A 14,768-nucleotide genomic window follows, 5' to 3' on the forward strand; every position below is an offset into this window, starting at 1 on the left:
AAGTGCAACAACAACAACTAGATGTACTGAACGAAAACATTGAGAAGTATGGCATGAAAATCAGTACAGAGAAAAGCAAGACTATGGTGATGTCGAGAGAGGAAAGGCAAGGAAAGGGCACTGTGAAAATTGAAAGTCAGAGTCTGGAAATTGTGGACAGCTTTAAATACCTAGGAAGTGAATTAATTCAAAATGCTAGGGTGGACATGGAGATTAGCAGGAGGGTACAGCAAAGTGTAAAGAAGCTTGTTTGGAGCAAAGAAGTAAAAGCAAAAGTAAAGAGATAATGTACAAAATGTACCATGTACTCACACTGACCTATGCAGCTGAGACTTGGACTTCGGCTAGCAGGCAAGAGAATAGAATTCAAGCCAGTGAGATGAAATTCCTAAGAAGTATGATAGGAAAGACAAGGAAAGACAGAGTGAGAAATGAAGATGTTAGGAAGGAAGTTGGGACAGGAAAGTCCGACCCCGTGGTGTAGGAGGCAATGCGTCCGCCTGTCACTCAGCGGCCCCGGGTTTGATTCCCGGTCGGGTCAGGAGTTTTTAATTGTAATGATTAATATCCCTGGCCTGGGGACTGGGTGTTTTGTGATGTCCTTAATCTTCCTTTCCTCACACACAACATTCCACACTACCGCCATTTCAATTACATGCAGGTTCATACAATATGGTGCCAGTAGGGGCAAAAGATGGGTCGATGCCCCGAACAAATATTATTTTTACTTACTTTACTGGGATAGGAAAGCTAAATGTGAGAGTTGAGAAGTTTGGACATGTAAAGAGGATGGAGGAGAATAGAATTCCAAGACAGATGCTGGAGGCAAAGTGCAAGGGCGAGAACAATGTGGATTGAATCAGTGAAGAGCAGCATAAGGACACGAAAATTTAGACTGGGACAAGATCATGGAAGAGGAATGGTGGAAGGAAGGAAGGAGGAAGATGGAGAAGCCCCATAAATACCCTGACCTGGCAGGAGCTGGATAAGGGAAAATGATGATGATGATGATGATGATGATGATGATGATGATCTTAGTATATGGAAGAATTTCATATACATCATTCGATTCATTTTTAAATGGGTACTATGCCCTTCCGGCGTTCAGGATGGGTCACGTGAAAGAAATCCCGACCAGTCTCTCAGGGTTGTCGATGGTATATTTGCTTTACATGGGATCAGAAGATAACATAACGCCGGTACGCTGAGTAATATATTACCTGCCGGATGACTCGATGGATGTCTCCATCCAATGTATCAATCTTATACGATTACCCAATGATTCGTTGCCTTAACTCTTTTTTTCTGTTTTGCTAGTGGCTTTACGTCGCACTGACACAGGTCTTATGGCGACGATGGGATACGAAAGGGCTAGGAATTGGAAGGAAATGGTAAGATACAGCCCCAGCATTTGCCTGGTGTGAAAATGGGAAACCACGGAAAACCATCTTCAAGGCAGCCGACAGTGGGATTCAAACCCACTATCTCCTGGATGCAAGCTCACAGCTGCGCGGCCTTAACCGCACAGCCAACTCGCCCAGGGCCTTAACTCTTAGGTATCTTATATTACTATGGTAAGCCACAAATAAGACTCAAGTAAAACTTAACCACTAATATTTGTTAAGATATATAAAAATCTTGAAGGAGAAAAATGAAAATATGAAATTAAAATTCAAAATTAACAGATTGTAAAACATCTATTGGGTTAAAGTTATTTGTCAATAATCACATTTTTCATCATTATCTTGTTAATCATCATTGAAATGTGCTAACCTTTATCATATCTACAATATTTGTACATTAAACTGAAATTATATGCAATATGAGTATGAGAAATGTTTTGTTACACAATGTTATTCCATTATCTTCTAGCTAACATTGTCTGTCCATTGCGAAATTCTTATTTCTCCTTAAGACACTTCGTTAAAATTATATTAATCAAGTTTTAAGTTGGATTATCTCATGATATTTATTGTATCTCAGCATGAGCATCAGGAAAAGTGATAAGTTTCTCGTAAGCTTCAGCAAAACTTTGCTTTAAAAATCAATTAAAATTACCATAACATTCAAAAGCATCTCTTAAATTAATCTTCATATATAAACTAGAGTAATCATTAGGCCTAGCAAGGTATACAGAATCTTATATATTTGTGATCTCGCGTAAAATTAATAAAAGCATTTAGGGAAATATCATTCTGGAAGATATTGTAAGATATCACCTCATCTACATCCTTATATACAGTAGCAATCATCTTTCATATCAATCTAATTATGCCATAATCAATTTAAAATAATGTTATTTTTCAGAAGAAATCATACGTTATGATGTCCATGTGCTTGAATATTCGTTCTCATGGGGATATCTTTTAATGGCATGACCCTAGTATAATATTCCATGAAGGTTAAAATCTGTCACAATCAATGTAACACATGGATTCTAGACAAAATACAATATTGTTCTATCACGAACACATATGATCCAGCTTGCGTCAATCGATTCATTATACATTTCAAATACTCAATCTCTTCTTTTATTTCATCGTAGCACATATTCCTATTCAATTCATCTTTATTTCTTTCATACGACTATTCTATATCTTCTTCAATATTAATTTCAATTCATATCTCTTCTTATTATTCTCAACTCTTCACAATTAACCTCTCTTGACGCATATGAAATTTTCTTCTTGTATATTCTCATTATCAGATCATGTCTTCTCAAATTGTATCAATATCTCTTCTGCCTGTTGACATTTCCATAATTTGTGACGCTAAATATGAGATGAAGAGAAATAATTTGGATGTACTTGGAATGTGTGAAGTGAGATGGGGTGGATGTGGAGAACTAGAAAGCGGTGACTTCCGAATGTACTATTCGGGTGAAGATAAAAATGGACTGCATGGAGTGGGAATACTGATTGGAAAACGACTGAAGAACAAAGTTATGAAGGTTGAATATATCAATGGAAGGATTATGATGATAAGACTGAACGGGAAAAGAGAAGACTTAGTGATCATTCAAGTTTATATGCTGACCTGTAATCATTCTGATGAAGAGATAGAAGAGTGTTATGAGAAGATAGATCAACTCATTGAGAAAGAGGAAAAGAATGCATGTAATGTTGTAATGGGTGATTGGAATGCGGTTGTTGGTGAAGGATCAGATGGTAAGACCATTGGTAAATTTGGATTGGGAGACAGAAATGAGAGGGGAGGAAGGTTGATTGAATTCTGTAATGAAAATTGCATGGTGGTTGGAAACACTTTGTTTGACAACCACAAAAGGAGAAGGTATACTTGGATATCTCGATTAGATGACAAGAAATATCAAATTGACTATATAATGATACAACAACGGTACAGAAACTGCCTAAAAAATGCTAAATGTTACCCAGGAGCAGACATTTATTCTGACCATATATTAGTTGTAGCAGAGGTAATGATTAAATTGAAAATAGTTTGGAAAGGAAAGAAAAGAGAAGAAATTAATATTGAGAAACTGAAAGATAAAGACAAGTGTAGAGAACTAGAGGATGAGTATTGTAACAATAATACATTAGGAAACGAAACAGAAAATGTAGAAAGGAGATGGGAAACTTTTAAAAATGGGATAAAAGAAGCAGCTAAGAAAACGCTTGGAGTCAAGGAAAGGAAAAGGGCAAAGAAGGAATGGATAACATCAGAAATAAGTAAAATGGAGGAACACAGGAAATGGAAAACAGTAAATACAGAAGAAGGAAAGCGTAACTACAGGAAGTTAAATAATGAATTAAGAAGAGAAACAGAAAAGGCAAAGAAGAAATGGTTGACAGAAAAGTGTGATGAGATAGAGCAACTGGAGAAAGAAGGGAAATATGACTTGATGTACAAAGAAGCAACAAATATAGTATTCAGAGAAAAGAGAAGGAACAACAGCAATAAGGAAATAGAGGCTACAGATGGCACAATGATATATGAACCCCAAGAAATAATGAAAAGATGGGAAGAATACATAGAATATCTATATGATTGGGACAATCGACCAAGTGAAGAAGAACTTGAATTAGAGGAGGAAGATATGGTTAAAGAGGATGATAAAGGGGAAACCATACTGAGAAGAGAGATCGAAGCATCACTGAACGAGATGAAAAATAGAAAAGCAATGGGAATAGATGAGATTCCTGTTGAAATGTTAAAAGTGTTAAATAATGAAGGGAGAAAGGAGTTGATTGGATTATGTAATCAAATATACATGACAGGAAAATGGCCAAAGGACTTCAGTGAAATCATCTTAATCCCTATGGAAAAGAAAAAGAACAGCAAAAAATGTGAAGAACATAGGACATTGAGTCTGATTTCACATGCAGCCAAAGTCTTACTGCGGACGCTCAACAGAAGGATATATGGAAAGCTGAATATCTTTATAGGTGAAGAACAGTTTGGTTTCAGGAGAGGAGTTGGAACAAGAGACGCCATTGGACTTCTGAGGGTGATAGGAGAGAGGTACATAGAGAAAAACAGGAAGGTTTATGCTGTATTTATTGACCTTGAGAAGGCTTTTGACTGTCAGATGGGACAAATTGATGACAATCCTGAAGAAACATGGAGTTGATTGGAGGGATGGAAGGCTAATAAAGAATTTGTATATAAACCAGAGAGCAAGAGTGAGAATAGGAGACGAGTTGAGTGAAGAAATTGAATTAGGAAGAGGTGTAAGACAGGACTGCTCTTTATCACTGACACTGTTCAACATCTATCTCGAAGAAATAATCAATGAAAGTTTTAATGGAAATAGTGGAGTTTGTGTTGGAGGTAGGAGAGTAGAATGTATAAGATTTGCAGATGATATGGTTGTGATGGGAGAAAGCGAACGTGAAATGATACAAATGTTAGATAAACTCAACATGAAACTAGAAGAATATGGAATGAGAATTAATAAGAAGAAGACCAAAAGTATGATAATTGGAGGAAAAGGTAGAAGTTGTCATATTAGTATAGGAGGAGAAGAAATAGAGCAAGTCGGTAACTTCAAGTATTTGGGAAGTATGATCAGAGATGATATGTATTGCACAACAGAAATTAAGAAAAGAATTGCCATAGCAAAAGAAGGCTTTAGGAAAAAATCCAAATTATTTTGTGGACCACTAAACAAAGATTTGAGGAAAAGACTTGCTAAGTGTTACATTTGGAGCATAGCGCTGTATGGAGCAGAGACTTGGACATTGAGAAAGAAAGATGAGAGAAGATTGGAGGCACTAGAGATGTGGGTATGGAGGAGAATAGAACGAGGGAAATGGGAAGACCGGATAAGGAATGAGGAGGTATTACGAAGAGTTGGAGAAGAACGAAGTATGTTACAAACCACTAGAAGGAGAAAAATGAACTGGATCGGACATTGTTTGAGGAGGGACTGTTTACTGAAAGAAGGAATAGAAGGAATGGTGAAAGGCAAACGAGGAAGAGGAAGGAAAAAATATCAAATGTTGGACAATATCCAAGGAAATAAATATTCAGACATGAAAAACTTGGCACAGGACAGGCAACAGTGGAAGAGGTTCATCCCATGACAAGACCTGCCATAAGGCAGAATACCTAGATAGATAGATATCTTATAATAGCCATGTATTTTCTTCATGCCTTATCACCTACATTTATATTAACCTAACACTTGGAAACTATTGCATCATAAAATACTTTTTCTGTCAAAACTTCTCATCTCCTATGGCATAACATTACTTGGAGAGAATATCCCAGTTTTCTTGAGAATTGGGGTTTGGTTAAATTGCTTTAGAACACTCTCTACTTTCTTTATATCGATCTACTGAGAAATCACTTGCGAGAATCTAACATATTTAAGCTTATTTTGAAGCTTAAAATGACACAATAACAAGACTTTGATTAGAAATGAACTACTCTAAGCTAAACGTTTTTATTTAAGAAACTTATCTCTTTTCCTTCTCTTCTGGGACGATTTATATCTCGTTCATTTTGCGTTGTCGGGAGCGATCATCGTACTGCATGGGTAGTTCTGCAGATGTCAACTGTGGTGTTGGCCCATCATGGTTCAGCTCAGGTCACTCCAGGTAGTTTGCCGCCCATGTTCTTACAGATTCACCATCATCTCAACTTGCTCAATTACAGAGATGCAGAAAAACATATGTGAGATCAGCTGTTGCATGTGATTACAATCAAAGCCTCCTTCTTCTTCTTTTATGACCACATAGGATCACTTTAGTCAGTCCGTCGTTCAGGTCTCTTTGAAGGGATTGTTCGGGCTTTGCGGTCCTCCCAGTACTTCTTCAGACGCTCCGATCTTCGTGCCCTTTCCTCAGTTGAAAATGTGCGTGGTGTTGGTTTGTTTTGTGTAAGGGTAAAGCGGAGGTTTGTATTCTTGAGTTTTGTATTCAATTTTATCTTATTTTTGGTGTCTTCTGTTGTAAGGCCTATTTCCTTCAGATCCTCTCTTACTTCTCTGATCCATTTACATTCTGTTGTGGTATTTTTTGAGACGAGATTGTGTTGTACTAGTTGTTTCAGAAGTCTCGAGTCCTTCTATTGTAACAATTATAATTCTTTTAAAACTTCTTTGTTTGGTCCCTAATTTTATCTCAGACTTCCAAAATGTCTGCTCTAAATTCTATATATGTGCTGTATGGGATTTGCGTTATAAACTTCCTTACGTTAATATTGTGTTGTCTCGAACTATTGCTTCTCTGGTTGATATTATGCTCTTGGTGTTTTAGATGGCCAACTTCCAAATCTCGTTGAATGTTTTAATTGAATATAACATGTTTTAATAATATATACTGATATATTAGGCGTTATTTCGACGTTTTCTTGTAGCTAATATGTTCTTTCCTCAAATTTTCTTCTTTTCTTGATACTTTTCTTTTGAATCAGCTTACAACTTATCCACACCATGTCTTCTCGCAAAGATAGTCTGTCATTCTCTTATCCTTTCTACACTGTTGCGTTTCATTCCGAGCCCCCAGATTTTGTCTTTCTCACTGCCATTATGATTATATAACTTTTGAAATTGCATCATTCTGAATTTCTGTGACATATTACAAAGTTATTCATTCTGCTTAACTTCACTATGGGTAATTGCGTTTACTCCAACTCGATTGAAACTTCACTTTTGGAATAGTGTAATGGCATAGTACAAACTCATAATACTGACAGTATATAAACTTTGAATTATCCATGTAATTCCATCTAGTATTTACCTTTAACATTATTTTTTCCCCTATGAAATAAAAGAAACTATCAAGGAGAAACATGTCAAGTTCAAATCAACCAATTTTGAATTAGAACCTCATCTTATGGAGAGTGATTAATTATTACAGTAGATCTAACTAAGCAGAAATAACATTTGTTAACATACTCGCCAGGCTCCATAAATGAGTATGAAGAATTTATTACCTAGTGGATATATCCTGAGTTGGAAAGGAAGCATGATTCGCTTTGACATGAAGGTATGGGCTTTGTCTCCATCACGAGGAAAGAGAGGAAGCCATACTCGCATGCCATGAGCTCCACAGAAGAGCCAAAGTGCTTCAGTCAAATGAGGCTTCTCTCGGCGTGACTTGCGAGGCACCCAGACATTCTCCACACATGAGGCCAGTACTGTAGGTGGAGCACACTGGAACTATGTTAACAGAACCATTAATGGGTACTTATTACATTTAAAACACATTTTTCTTAAATAAGAGAAAAAATATATACAAATATCATATCTGAAACTTTGCTTTTAAACAAATATGATATCAAGGGTAACTGTAATTGCTGAATTCACTTATTCTTAATTCTCTTGATGGTAACCAATTTTGAATTAGGCATGTCCTAGAGTATAACTATTTTAGAACCTCATCTCATGGAGAGGGATGAATTATTAGATCTAACTGGCACTAAGCTGGATGATGTATATGCCACTGTCCGGAAGAGATAATGGAATGTTGTTGATAAGTTTCAGAGATATATTATCAAGGGTGTGACTTTAGATCAGTTCAAATCACATTTGAAGAACACATGGTAATTAATACGGGTCCTAGGCGGGAAAAAAAAAACTATCTCCAAGATCCAACACATGGCAATTAAAAGAGATCCTAAGCAGAAAAAATGACATATACTGTAAGATCCAATCAACTCCATCATTTATGGAAAACAGTGTGCCTACTCTTTATTTTGCATCTTAATGATATCCCTCAGCTTGAGAATACAGTAGTTCAATTATTATATAAAGTTACTTACCCATACCAAAATAGCTGCCTCTGTGGATTAGCGGTAGGGTCAGCCTAGCAAGATAGAGGGGTCAAACCCGGCAGAGACAGTCATATTTTTGAAGGACGGATAAAAGTCCATTCAACACTCCATGCCGTATGATGTCGGCATGTAAAAGATCTCTGGCGACACATTTGGTGTTTACCCGACAAAATTAATTAAATCTCAGTCACAGATGCCCAAGAGAGATTCGGTTTACTCTGTCTGCCATCTAGTAGACCTAGAGTGAAACGGAACATCTAGCAGACAGCTAGATGGCTGTCAAATTAAAATGTCTGTACACAGTAGCTGAGGGCATATGACGATGATTGTTATTATTATTATTATTATTATTATTATTATTATTATTATTACTATGATTACAGCCTCCGTGGCTCAGGCCTTTCACTGCTGGGTTCCGTGGTTCAAATTCCGGACACTCCATGTGAGATTTGTGCTGGACAAAGTGGAGGCAGACAGGTTTTATTCCGGGCACTCCGTTTTCCCTGTCATATATCATTCTCCAATATCATTTCATTTCATTTCATCTGGCATTCATTAATCACTACCCCAGAGGAGTACGACAGGCTTTGGCAGCCGGCACAATTCCTAACCTCGCCACTAGATGGAGGCTTCATTCATTCCATTCCTGACCCGGTCGAACGACTGGAAACAGGCTGTAGATTTTCGTTTTCATTATTATGATTATTATTTATTTTAATTTTTTAGCCAACATAGGACTACTTTGGTCAGGTTTTATTATTATTATTATTATTATTATTATTATTATTATTATTATTATTATTATTATTATTATTACACCAAAATAACTTATAATCCACTGAACATATTGTTACGTGGTAATGAGACTTGGTAGCACTCTTGAAGTGCCTGGAGAGGACGAATGAGTCAGATTGGGCAGCTATTGGCCAGCCTGTGGGTACATGAGGAACTCTGCTTCTATTATCCATTTTGTCTGGTGTCTCTGTGAATTTCCTGGAAGGGAAAACTAGATCATCTGTATTCTGTCCACACCCCAAAGATACTAGAACTTCGTCACCTGGTACGTAAAAACAGACTTGCCTTGAAGAGTTGATGTAGTGTTGTCTTGTTGTGTTGTGTGGAGTGTAGAGTAGTCAGTTATGAGTTGTGAGCAGAGAGTTATGTGTGTGTGGAGCAGTCATATAAGATGATTGTGTGAGTTACCAGTCTTGTCTGGAGTTGGAGTTGAGCCAAATATACAACTGTCATGTGTTGCGATAGCCAACGTTCAAATGTTTGAACCTGACTTTGTGGAACTGCTGTGTGAGGTGAATGTGGTGCATGTAAGCGAAGCCAAGGAATGCCTGCTGAAGACCCGCTATGAGGACAAGACACTTCTATAAATAGGCAATAATTAGTGAAGTGTTGCCATTCACTGTTGAGTATAACTGTGTATGTACAGTAGATCAATAAAACCATCAGTGTTTTATTTTTAACAAAAGTGGTGTCAGAAAGAGAACAGACCCCATGTCTGACATAATTGTAATTGGTACGTATCAGTGGACCAGATACTGCAGGTCAACAGCCTTAGCAAGCATTTCACACCATCTGTATACAGTGAGTACAAACACACCTAAACGTTAGGTTTTGTATTGCAGAAATTTACTGCACGCCAACTGAAACTAGAAGCCCCATGATGCTCTTTTGAAGATGATGAAGAAGATGGATGAAGGCCAGAAGGTAGAAGATGGATAGAGAAAGGTCGAGCAGGCTCACCATGAGATAAAGCAAATTCTGTGCGCAGAAACAGTGAAGGTGAAAGATGAACTTAAAGAAAAAATCAACACAGTACAATGTGAGATTGACAAGAAAGTCAATGAAAAAATAGGCAAGCTTGACAAAAATTTTAATGCTATTTGCTAGGATCTGGAGGGAGAAATCACTCAGCTGCGCAATAACATATAAAGTACGAGACAGGACCTGTGTAGAGGGACCAATGTCTATAATACTGAGTTCAACCAATGTGATGCCACCAAAGTTTGATGGGAAGGTGCCATTGAGAACGTACCTGCAGCAGTTCCAGGTGTGCTGTTCTACTAACCATTAGAGCAAAGGACACAAACTTACAACCCTCATTGTGGATCCAAGAGGGAATGCCCTAAATCTTTTACAGGTGATACCAGAAGGTGCTCAGAGCAACTACACTGAGCTATAAATCCATACTGACAGCCAGTACAGAGATCGCCACATCCAACAGGCCTACCATAAACAACTTCGAACCAGGACTCAGAAGAATACGGAGACACTCCAAGAATTAATATTAATAATGCTATAAGCTTTACGTCCCGCTTTTTTTGGGAGACATCGAGGTGCTGGAATTTAGTCCCACAGGAGTTTTTTTATGTGCCGGTAAATATACCAACACAAGGCTGACATATTTGATAACCCTCAACCACCAGACTGAGGCAGGATTGAACCTGCTAAGTTGGGGTCAGAAAGCCAATGCCTCAACTATCTGAGCCACTCAGCCTGACACTCTCCAAGAGTTCCAGACAGATGTCACCCGTTTCGACTGCCTGGCCTACCCATCAGCACCAGAAGAGTTCCTCACACAGCCGGGTAGTCAGCCTTTTATCGATGAAATAAGCAACCCAGATACCCAACAGCCCCTTCGTCTTGCGTACCACAATACCCTCAGACACATACTTGGCTACACATTGAAGATCGAGGCCACAAAGCAGGCAATGAGAGCACACACTAGGATGTGTTGCCTGGAAGTGGATGAAACTCCATGGTTACAGGAATATCCTGACCGACTTCCTTGAAGCCACAGGAAGGTTCTCCGAAGCTAAACGTAATCCAGCAAACGAGGCAACAGAACAATGTACAAGCCAGTGGATGCCTTGAGAAGTTGCCACCTGCTGGAATTGTGGTAACGGAGGCCACATAAGCCAGAACTGTGAAAATAATTCAAGATGAGAGCCTTCAGCTGTCAGGATGTTCAACAAACACACTGATCAGGAAAATGATAATTAGCCAGCCTTACGGGACAAAGGTCAGTTCAGGATAGTCAAGATGCCCTGGTAGCCCAGACAAGCAAAATGAGACTATAATCATGATGACAGCACGATGACAGATGAAGTGTCAACGCGATAGTGCACAGCATGTTCATCAACACTGGAGCAACGAGGAAAATTGTCAAACCAACAGTTGCGCGGAAGTGAGGGATTCAACCCTTACAGGTGAACCATGGCCTGGCAACAACCACTGCAGATAAACTTGACCATAATAGGTGCTGTTACTTACTCCTGTATTGGCTTGTATAAACTTATTAAAAACTATTTAAAACAATATTTAAATCTGCCTTGTCAATACACTTTCCGTTAATGAAACTATTTATTCATCAAATATATTTTGAGAACAATAAACATTCTCTTCATCTGTGATCATCAAAGTCTAACTTGATTACAACATCAGAGAATAAGAACAATATAACAATTTTCATTTGTTTAGCCTACATTTAATGAACTATTATATCACAATTTATAATATCAATGGTTCTCCTCCATCCTCCTTCCCTTTCCGAAAGATGGTATGGTCTCATGAACCGACTGGCAAGCAATCCAGTATGCACAAATGACATGGAGCAAGAATGGTCAACACTCCAAAGGGCTGTAATTTGAGTCAGCTGAGGAAATCATCGACAATGAGAAAAAGAGGATAACAATGAAGACATTCTGAGCCTTATCAATGCCAAACGGGAAGCCCACCTATCCCTTCTTCAAGATCCATCATTCAGTGTGAAGAAAGCTGTGTTTCAAGATCTGAAGCAGAAATGTCAGACTCAAATAACAGAAATGAAGAACAACTAGTGGCAGGAGAAGGCTCTAGAACTCCAAAGCCTATCTGATGACAGAGACCTGCGGAACTTCTACGTGGGAATAAAAGAGATCTACGGTCCATCTCACTCTTCAATTGGAACTCAGAAAACAGTTGACGGTGCTAACACTCTTACAGATGGTAGAGACATCCTGGAGCACTGGAAGGAATATTTCTCTACTCTTTTAACTCATTGTGGACCGTGGACGGCGGAAGACGTTTAAGCTTGCTCCTATGCTGCGGGCCGTGGATGGCGTAAGACATTTTAATGTTCCGCGCAAAGCAATGCTATTTATATTCGTCATCTGTACATTCTTACACCTTAGTCAGCGTTACTGGTTGTAACAGGAAGTTGGTTGACCTTGTTGAGATAACCCTTGTGTTGAGTGGGCTCATGTTTATCTCAGCAGTTTTAGCTGGAAAATCTCAGCACTTCCTCGCGCGTCAAGTCGGACAGCTTTAACACAAGATATCTGGAACATTATAACGCTCAAAAACACAATAAGTACTCAGCGATGAGCCAACATATGAGAGAAACGGGCCATCACTTTACATCCATAGAGAAAGATCTTACCATCATTAGAAGCATAGGTAAAGGGAAATTAATGAATGAACTGGAAAACCTACACATCTTTTTAGACCAAACCTACAATAAAAATAAAAATCTCAACGACGTCAATGAAATTAAAAATCCTTTGTACGAATTAACACCTAGATTAATTAATATCGTGAATTCAGATCAAAACAAAATCCCTCAATTATTTAAATCTCCACACTCAAATGCTTCATCCATCATGCCAAAAGTTAAACCCGCCCATATTGCTTCTAGAAACTCCCCTCCAGCAACAGCACACACGCCCATAGACCAGCCTACCCCCACTCTCCCTCCATGCCCCGCCCCTCCATTACCGCACCAGTACAACACCAGGAGTAGAAATGGTGACAAGACAGGCGCTGCCGGAACAGACAGATCCATCTAGTATTAACTGAACAAGTAAGTCATTTTACAGTTAAGAGGTGTTAATTTAATACATTTTATCACAACACGTGCTCAAAAATTTTTAATTCAAAATTATTTTTCTACTTCATTACAGATATTCTTAAGATCCCTCCCAAAGACCAAGCAACACTTCAACGGGAACAATTTTCACACAAGACTGTATCAAGTGTCTAGGATGTTTCTTCCCAATTAAGCAGCAGCCTAAAACTATGAAACAGCTAAATATTGTACTCTTGTCAATTCCTTGACGTTACATGAGACCCAAAGTCAAGACGCTAACAGTTTCATTCACAACGTTTTTGACCAGTCTACCTACAACAATCGGCTTTTGAATCTCCACATGTGCACGACAACACATTTAAATATTAGTTACGTCAAGAACATGAAAATGAAAATCGTGGGTCAAACAAGCTCCAGTTTTAATATCACCCCTTCTCAAAAAAGAAGATCCTTCATTTTATTTTTATTTTTGAACATTTTAAGTTAACCAGAATAGAACTGCCAAGTTAAAACACATTTAATTTAAATTTATATTTTCAATCTTGACCAACCTACAATCAGTTCAAATCTCCACTTATTGTTGACGACACATCCTGTCACCAGACACGATACGTCAAGAACTTAACATGATATAGGGGTCACATAAACCCCGATATGCAATCCTCTTCACCGAAAAGAAGATCCATTTTAGTTTTGGACATTTTCCATATTAGATAGATTAGGACCAAAAAACTTTACTGTATTGACTTATGTTTGTATATATTGTATATAATGTATATGTTGTATATAGTGTATATATTGGTATGTTTGTATTGGTTAAAAAGGTCCCAAACCTTGACCTAAAGGTTGTTTACAGGCTGAAGATGCCCAAAATAATGGGTGAAACATGTACCTGACCAAATAAGTCTACATAAAATCATGTAGAAAATAACCACATTAAACGTGGAAAGTATTGAATAGGTGGTTTTTTATTAAATTATCCTTGATATCTATGCCTAGCGTGTCGTTCTTACCGAGTGTAGTATAATGGCTAATAAAACAAAGTTTCTTACGGAAGAAGAACTGTTAGATATTGTTCACAATGATCATTCTGGTGATGAACTTATTCCTGAAATAGACTCAGATAGTGAAAGTGAGATTGACGAGGAAATTCCGATTCCCGAATGCGATAGGCCTATAGAGGAAAGTGAAGTGCCCGATACATATCATCCAAGTTATTGTCCACCTGTTCCACCATTTACAGGGAGTTCAGGGATAAATGTTCAAATAGAAAATGAGCAGGATATTATGAGTTACGTGAGTATTTACATGAATGACGAATTTTATCAGTATGTGTGTGAGCAGACAAATCTATACGCGAGTCAAGTGATACGTGCGGCGCCCCGGCCTTTCACAACGAATTCGATTATGCAATCCTGGAAACCGATTGATGTCTCCGAGTTGAAAAAGTTTTTAGGGTTGATGTTCATCACAGGTATAGTCCAAAAGCCTGATATAAAAATGTACTGGACCGAACACCCTGTGTTTCAGACTCCGATATTTTCTAAAACAATGTCCCGAACACGCTTCCTTCATATTCTTTCATTTCTTCACTTCAGTGACAGTAACCATTATGCCGATAGTAGAGATAGGCTGTATAAAATTCGACCTATTTTGGAAATATTGAGCA

At 38.0% G+C, this 14,768-nt stretch overlaps 1 protein-coding gene across 1 annotated transcript in view; it reads right to left on the bottom strand.

Annotated features, from left to right (window-relative positions):
* Positions 1-14,768, bottom strand: part of Rich (Guanine nucleotide exchange factor subunit Rich) — a 629,630-nt gene that overhangs the window by 263,670 nt on the left and 351,192 nt on the right. The window contains exon 12 of the mRNA XM_067145638.2: positions 7,402-7,627. Within this exon, the coding sequence (XP_067001739.2) occupies positions 7,402-7,627 (226 nt within the window). The remainder of the gene's footprint in view (positions 1-7,401; positions 7,628-14,768) is intronic.

The sequence above is a fragment of the Anabrus simplex genome, chromosome 4 (assembly GCF_040414725.1).
Source record: "Anabrus simplex isolate iqAnaSimp1 chromosome 4, ASM4041472v1, whole genome shotgun sequence".
NCBI classification, from domain to species: Eukaryota; Metazoa; Arthropoda; class Insecta; order Orthoptera; family Tettigoniidae; genus Anabrus; species Anabrus simplex.